The following is an 8,294-nucleotide window of genomic DNA, read 5'->3' as shown; positions in this document are numbered from 1 at the left end:
CAGAAAGCATCTTTCCTTGAACACATTCACTAGCACCAGGTAGTCTGGTTGAAGTGAAGATTCAAAGATAATTTGGAAAACAACCTTTTCCTTTTTTTTGTCAGTCACACAGATTTATTATTATAAAGAAACTAAGTGCTTGTTCAGGTGTCTGCAAGTCACCAGGCAAAGTTGCCCAGCACAAACCAGAGCTAGGCACACTCTTGTTCGAACTTGGAGGGAATATTTTTTGTAACTGAACCAGTGACGGAATAATTTCCTCCAGAATTTCATGTTATATTCAGGAAAGAAGAATAGCAGCTTTTAAAGATATCAAGAACATCACTATCCCAGCTGAGAGGAAGGATTTATGAGTATGTGGAGACAACATCCTCAATCTTCTTTGGTGTGCCAGCAGATATCATAAACCCTCGAATGCCCATGGTCAGAGAAGTTACATTGCCTCTGACAGATCTGGCTATGAAGATGCACAAGGTGTTTCAGTAACGATGTATCTGAGTATAGTCTAAGGTTTCTTGGATAGCTGAGAAATGTATGAACAAGCATTTATGAATTTTAATAATTGCATTTATCACACTTGCTGACATGCCATCCAGCTACCCCATGACATTCCCTTTGCATATATAATAGAAATAAAGGGTAAGATTATATGCTTTCAAAACCAGTTCAAGTTCTGTTTCTGCCTTTAAAAAATTAAAGATCACATGTGTTTAATCTTTAGATCCATGTGCTGGTATATTATAATGAAAACACTTTAGATACAAGTTTCTATGGTGCTTCATTAGCGATTTTGTCAATCTGGTCCTCTTAACTGTTATTGTTATTATTGACCAAAAAGTTCTAATTAATAAACTAGGCCATGTTTCAGTGTCTGCTAAGGACAATGCAAAGCATGTTCATTGTCAGGTATCTGAAGATATGTTGAAATGTCTCAAATTCCTGATTTTATATGAAAAGATAGAATGGAGATATAAACTAAACTGAAGAGGATTTGAGTATATTTCTTATGTAAGAAATATACTTATATATTTCTTATACCTGAATTTTTAGAAAAACAAAAGTATTAACTATTTGATCTTTTAAAAAGTTTTTTTAGTACATCAGCAAAGCAAAAGCTATAAAATTAAATTACTGGTATGGAATAAAACCAGCAAGTGGCAGTATTTGACAAAAATTTGAGAGGTAGATAGGAAACTTTTAGAAGCAAATGGAGATTTATGCTATATCTAACTATAAGGTGATCACTTCTGCTAGCATTCAGAAAGAAAGATATCTCATTTCCAGCATAATTTGTTTTGTTTTGTTTTGTTAGGTCAACTCTTCAACTAGAAAAATTGGAAACAGAAGACAAATTTCCCATGGATATTTATATGCAGGGTCAACAAAAATGACCCTGCACATTTTATAAAAATTCTTCTATGAAAACTGGCTGAGAATAGAAACATATATCAAAACCATTTGGAAGTTTTATTTATCAGAAACCTTCCCTGACACCAATTTAGAATAGCATGCAGTGAATATTAAAATCATACAATCATAGAATTGTTTAGGAAAAGACCTTTAAGATCATTGAGTCCAACCATAAGCATAATACCTCGTTCTTCTGGATTCCACAGAGCATGAAAAAAGTCTAACTTAAATGACTTATGAGGCATCGATAACATATTAACCAAGAGCCTGGAAGTTGCATGTAACAAAGTAAATAGCATGAATGATATAGCACATGTTACACGTAAATTGCCTAAGGACAGTGAGAATATCTATGCACTTTTATTCTCACTATCAGAATTATGTGTGTAATAACCCACAGGCTTCTGAGACATAGCACAATAGTCTATCAAGATCCCAAATGCTAAAATCTTTTCAGAACAACTTTAATTTCCTGTAGAAAACATAATTTTAACTATGTACTTTACTTCTGGGGAAAAAAAAAAAATCATCAGAAAGCACCAAAATTACCTGAAGTAAACTGTCATCGTATTTTCCTAAATGCTACAAATATCCCAATTTGGTGATATCTCTGTATTACTGTGTTTAATTATCGAACCTCAGATGTTCTGCTGCTTCCAGTACAGGCCCTGCAGGATGACAGATTTACAGCTGCCAAGATGCTCTAATGTGAGTGGCATTTCCGCAACAAAAACTTACTTGCGCCAGCATTTGCACTGTGTAGGTCAAAAGTGCCTGAGGTTTTGTAGACCAGGAAACAAATTTCATTTTCAGATTAAGACGTGCATATATCCCAGCACTGATTACAAATGCAGAGGAGGTGATACACATAGCAGCTGCTTGCTGAATTGACATTGAGGTGATGAACTTTTTAACCTGCTAATTCTGTAAATTGTCTTCTACTTCAGACTGGTATCCTCTGCTGTAAAGCAGCTGATGTGTATGTATATGAGTTTCTGAGCAACTTAGTATGTTGAAAGAGAAGACTAAGCCAAGCGCTGCAACAGTATTTAGAAATGCATCCAATTTAGAAGTGTATCTAACTGGTAAGAGTCTTACCTTACTGGTAAGGTCTCTGACCACCCTAGAAACTCAGTAATCATACTGATGGCATGTCAGTAAGCCTCCCTTATCTCCAGACACAGATTGAGCCCACAGGTTCCCAATTAACCGCTGGGGTGGTGAAGGATCTTTTAAAGGATTCAGGACTCATTAGAACACAAACCCCACTTCAATACTTCCATTAGCTAACTACTTTTTTAAGATATAAGCAGTCATGTGTTGCGTTAGAAAAGGAGGCAGAGTGACTCATGAAAAACATAGTCAAAGATAATGAATCAGCGTATTTTTGTTCTGGGCCTGTTACTGATTTCCAGCATCACAGCACACTTACAGGTTCTGATTTTCTGGATTTGACTTAATATTAAAAAAGAAAAAGAAGTGTCCGAAAGTCATGCCCAGACTCATGGGCTAAACCCAAGTTTTCACAGTGAGATTCAGAATAACAGAGTCACAGAATGGGTGAGGTTGGAAGGGACCACAATCAGTAATCTGGCCCAACCTCCCAGCTCAGGGAGGGTCGTTCTAGAGCACATGGAACAGGATTGCATCCAGACATTCTTGAATATCTCCATGAGGGAGATTCCACAACCTCTCTGGGCAATCTGTTTAATGAATTACTATAGTTAAGTTTTAGGCAAGAATGGCATCTACATTGTTCCTTGAAGAAAAAGGGATACAGGCAATGCTGCAGAAGTGCCATGGCTTATTTCTGGGGTGGAACTGGGGGTGCTGACATCCATAATTTGTAAGAGAATATGTTGTTGTTAGACATAATAGGTTAGTTGTGATCACTGTTATTGTCACTATGGAAATGATGTGCCAATGCTCACCTGGGATAGGCAAAGGGTTGGAGAAAAGGTATGGGTCTGCTTAGGACTGACATCACATAAGAATGACAAAGTATTTGGGATAATGTTAGAAATCTCAAAGGCAATCTAGCCAGTCTTTTGTTCTCAAGCAAGATTTGTTTTGAGGAAGTGTTAAGATCATGTGAACTGTGGCTGCAACCATTATTCTTCTAAGTGACATTTTGGTGGGTCCTCTTATACCTCCTTGCCTGTGCACTCACCTACCCAAAACTGCCACCAGAAAGTCATTCAGGGCAAATCTAACAGATTGTCCTGGCTCAGCAGTCAAAGTTGCAGCACTCACAGGGGACGGTCCAAGGGTCGTGTATGTGGGTTTTTCAAACCACGGCAGAAATGGAAATTGGCTTGTAGGACTTGCTTCTTCCCATAAAGGTTTCTCTTTCCCTGATCTTTTTTTCTTCATCTTTTCTCTTTGCTTTTTGTTCCCCCTTCCTCTCCTTACCCCTTCTTTCCCCTTCTCCACTCCCCTCGTTGCCCTCCTTCTCTCCTCTCCGGAGGTGCAAGCTGCCGTCCCGCTCAGGGAGTGCCTTCACCCTTTCCCTTGCGAGCACGGGGGAGCAGCAGCCCCGGGTGCGGGCGGACCCCCCGCCCCAGCCCGTGCCCGGCACTGCCCCGCGGTGCGTGCGCAGGGCGGCGCGGAGCCCCGCGCGGGGCGGGCGCCCATCCCTCCGCCGGCCGGGGCGGGCCCACCGCCGTCCCCTCCTCCAGCCCGCGCCGGGGACGAGATCGCCCCGCCGCCGACCCGAGCGGCAACCGCGGCCGGGAGCGGAGCGGGCGCGACGCGGATCTGCAGAAGCCCCTCTCCTCTTCCTCCTCGCCCCCCCGCCCGGCAGCATGGCCCGGCACGAAGCGGTGGCCGCCCCCAGCCTCTGCCTGCTGCTGCTGCTGCTCCGCAGTGGGGGGCTCTTTCCCCCCGCCGCCGCGCAGCCGCCGCCGCCGCCGCAGCGCGGGAGCGTGTGGTGCCCCAGCCGCTGCCTCTGCTTCCGCACCACGGTGCGCTGCATGCATCTGATGCTGGAGAGCGTCCCCGCCGTGTCCCCCCAGACCACCATCCTGTGAGTACCCGGCGGGGGCTGCCGCGGCGGCCCGGGGCAGGGAGGGGGGCGGAGGGAGGGAGGAAGGGAGGGCAGAGGAGAAGGCGGAGGAGGGGATGGATACCTGGGGTGAGAGGCACTGGGGTGGGTGGTGGCGGAGCCTCAGCTCTTTGTCTGCGGTCGGGGGAGGGGGCCGGACCCGCGGCGGTGGCTCTGCCCGAGGGGCCCGGGTGTCCCTGCACTGCTCCGGGGCTGCGCTCGCTGCCCCCGGCCCCGCTGCCCGCTCGGCCCCGCGGTCCGGCCATGCCCCTGCTCCTGGCCCGCTCTGGCGGCGCGGGGTCGGGGGGGGGCGGGTCGGAGCGGTGCCCCTGGTTCTGCGGAGCTCATAGAGGTGGATGTTCTGGTTAGCTTGCGGGCGTTTTGTCCCGGCTTAGTCGTCCCTAGAAGGATTTCAGTACTTCCTTAGTATCCTGCTTAAAAGCATTTTCAGTCGGCAGGGGGATCGACAGGGACATAGGTGGCACTTTTGCTCAATTCTTAGACATGTTGGGGATATACGAGCAAACCGGGACCCAGACCCTGGGCTTTCTGAAAACTAACTCGGCTCAAATTCCTGCAGAGACTTGTGAACATTAGTTAATAACCATTTTTTTTAGTTCAGGCACAAATGTGTCAGTTGAAGTGCCCGGCAGTTCCTCTGGTCGCTGTTTTGGGTGGGATTGCATTGGTGTAAAGTTCAGTATTCACAATGACTGATGTTTAGTTCACATTGATTTGACTGAAACAGTTACCTTTCCAGCCATATTTCCCTGCAATAAAGGCAAAGTTCCAAATGAACATCACACGCTATTTTGTTTCGTGGATTACTAAGAGGAACGGATTTGTTCCATTGACCTGCTTATATGTTACTTGGGCTCAGAAAGCTCTTGGCACCAGCCCTGCCCTTTCCTTGCACACACGCAGCCGTGGAAGCTGAGCAGAGCTCGGCCCTGGGAATTTTCTGCGGGGCCTCCTGTCATAAATTGTGACTTTGTCAGATATTTTCAAAAGGCTTCTATAAAGCCTTGGTCTGTTTCAGCTTCCAAGTATTATTTAATATGAAGAGTACAGTCATTTAACATTAACTGAGTCCCTCTTTGGCAAGAAGTGAAGGCTTTTGGCAGAATGGGATTAGTCCTGCAGTACTTGTAAACCTTTTAGGGAACAGTACAGGAAGTGGGTGGTTAATGTTTCTTACATTTGAAACAAAGTACATTTACAGAACACTTTTTGCCTTGGGATTACAGGAAACGATGTAAAGCTAGTTTTGTGAATCATCTTATATGTAAAAAAAAAAAAACCTTAGAGTGTGGAGTCAAGTCTTAATGGCTTGGTTTCATCTTAAAGGTAGAAGGGTCTGCAACAGCAGAAAGTATTAGATCAAACCTCTCCAGGGTGGAGCTCCCCTTACGGTGGGTATTTATAATGTTGCAGTGAGTCAGAGGAGAATGTGTGAACAATGTAAGCATTATACTCGTCTAACTCCACTAATATATCAAATTGTCTAGTATCCCAAATCTGAATTGTCATTCCGGTACAATGTAAGCTACCATGCTGCAGAAGTAATGCAGAAGAAGTTAAAAATATGTTTTGAGCTTGACAAAGAATGACCACTTTCAAAATATGCCTGCGGATGACCAGCATTCTTCAAAACCTAATGGTGAAAGGTCTTGTAATGATGGTCACTTGTCATCTAGTAATGGGTATTATCCTTTCTGGACAACTGACTGTGGATCTATTATAAATAAAATAGGTAGTAGTTACATCTGTAAATACTCAGTTACTCTTTCTGCTACAGCTTTGCTGAATGGCTGTGAATGGAAAGGAGCTGGGTCAGAAGGTTGTCAGGCAATAGGAATCTTTGGGACAAAGAACAATGGTACAATTTATTTAGTAATCAATAGTTTGACGGTACCAGACATAAATAGCTTACCTGTTTTATATAAATTGCCTACTTTTAGCTATAGGATGTACTTTCAGGATAACTATTACATATCTGAGGTACTCACTGAATTACCAGACAGTTTATCACTCATTTTTTTAACCTGCCTGCAATGTTGAACTGTAGTTCTACACTGCAGTGTTAAGCTTCACAGAGGTAGCCCATCACCCACAGACTGGTGGGCTTTCTATACGCAAGAACAGTTTGTTTTAAGCATGAAAGTAAGCAGTTATTTCATCTCTGGTTTGACTCTCACTGTCACTCTCTTTCAAGTGGAGTCTGTATATTAAATGTATTTTCTTTAGTAGTGGTGTTGATAGATAATTAAAAATAGTAAATTAATTTCAATCGAACACCTTCCCCTTTAAGCTACAAATTTAGGAAATCCTGCAAAGTGTATTGCTGATGGGTCCATTTTTACTGGCACTGGTAAATTCCACATTCTCATCTGTTTTATTTCTTACTTACAACATAGATTGACTGTGCAACATAATTTTGTAAGAAAGCATCACCACAAGTTTTTCCTCATTTATAAGTATTTTGCTGAGTACTGGTTCTGAAAAATGCCCCATTTTGGAAGCTGAGTTGACTTTGCTCTACTTCACATATAATTTGTTGCATGAATTAAAACAGCATGGGGCCCAGACCAATGGTGCAGCCAAGTGTTTTCTCCCACATATCAAAAATGTCTACTCAGGCTCTTTTGAAAACTGTACATAACATTACTAGTTGCTTACCTTGCCAGTGCTACTTCTGGCTGTACATTTTCTCACTCTCTCTTGCTTCTCCCACTTTCTGGCACTTCCCCCTTCCCTGCTGCAGTCTGGGATCCGTGGTGTTACAGTGGGGATACTGCAACACATGTATCAGACAACGAGGCCCATGGAAAAGAAATATATATGGACTGATTCTTGATAGATGTTTCAGAGATGTTTATTTCCCCAGCCGCATGGATGGCTGAGGATCTGCCGAGGAACTGCTCAATCACAGGACCCGGGGGTCCTTGCCCGCGCGGGGGAACACAAAACAACCAGTGGGGAACGAGGCTGACCAGGGGCAGGGAAACCCTGTGCCTCCCCCCCGGGCCCCTCTCCCAGGACCCCACGGCAGGGGAAGGGACCCCAACACTTCACCCATTTATTTTTAACAAAAAGAGATTTAAAACTTAACATTGAAAACAACTGGATAAACATGAGATAACAAGAAAAGCTTCAAAACAAAACTAGCCACCCTCCCGAGTCTTTAAATGTCCAAACAGATTCTCTGGAACATCTTAAGGCTGATAGAAGGGAGACAGGACTCTCTGAGCATGCTTTGTGGGGAAACTGAGGCAGGAGAGGGTTTCTTCCATTTATACCTGTTGGAACTCTAAACAACAATAGTTAATTTCTTCCCTCCCCCTCTTCATCCCCCACTCGGCATTGGAAAGGGATTTTTGGGGAAACAATTGGCAAAGGCATGGTTTTGTGAGGGAAACCATGGGTGAAAAAACGGATTGGGACTACACTGAGGGTAAGAGGATATAGAGTAAAAGGGAAAGGTGGGATTAGGAAATGGAGACTGTAGGGACTGTTTATAATGCAGATGTTGTCTAACATGACTACGATTTTTAGCATATATACTGCCTTGTACAGAAACACCATCAGACCCAGTGACCTCTGCTGCTTGCAACCCTTTTCTACCTTGCGCAATTTTGAGCTCTACTACTTCTCCATCTCCTAAACTTGGGATGCATTTTTCAGGGTTATTCTTTTTAATAGCAGTTCTGTGAATGAATATGTCTTCCTGGTTGTCACATCTTGTTATAAAACCATAATTTTGTTTAACATTATACCATTTTACTATTCCTAAAACCTTAGCTAGGATGATTTTCCTTTTTCCGAGTGGCTGCTGTTTTCT

The 8,294-nt window shown here is 43.7% G+C and overlaps 1 protein-coding gene across 2 annotated transcripts in view; it reads left to right on the top strand.

Moving 5' to 3' along the window:
- The first annotated feature begins 4,094 nt into the window (after positions 1–4,094).
- PXDN (peroxidasin) overlaps positions 4,095–8,294 on the top strand; it is an 87,693-nt gene continuing 83,493 nt past the window's right edge. For both annotated transcript variants that reach the window (XM_039568808.1, XM_039568807.1), the window contains exon 1: positions 4,095–4,435. In XM_039568808.1, the coding sequence (XP_039424742.1) occupies positions 4,215–4,435 (221 nt within the window). In that variant the 5' untranslated portion in view covers positions 4,095–4,214. The remainder of the gene's footprint in view (positions 4,436–8,294) is intronic.

This window comes from Corvus cornix, chromosome 3 (assembly GCF_000738735.6).
Source record: "Corvus cornix cornix isolate S_Up_H32 chromosome 3, ASM73873v5, whole genome shotgun sequence".
NCBI classification, from domain to species: Eukaryota; Metazoa; Chordata; class Aves; order Passeriformes; family Corvidae; genus Corvus; species Corvus cornix.
Note: the sequence above shows the minus strand (reverse complement) of the source record. Positions and strands in the feature narration are given on the sequence as shown.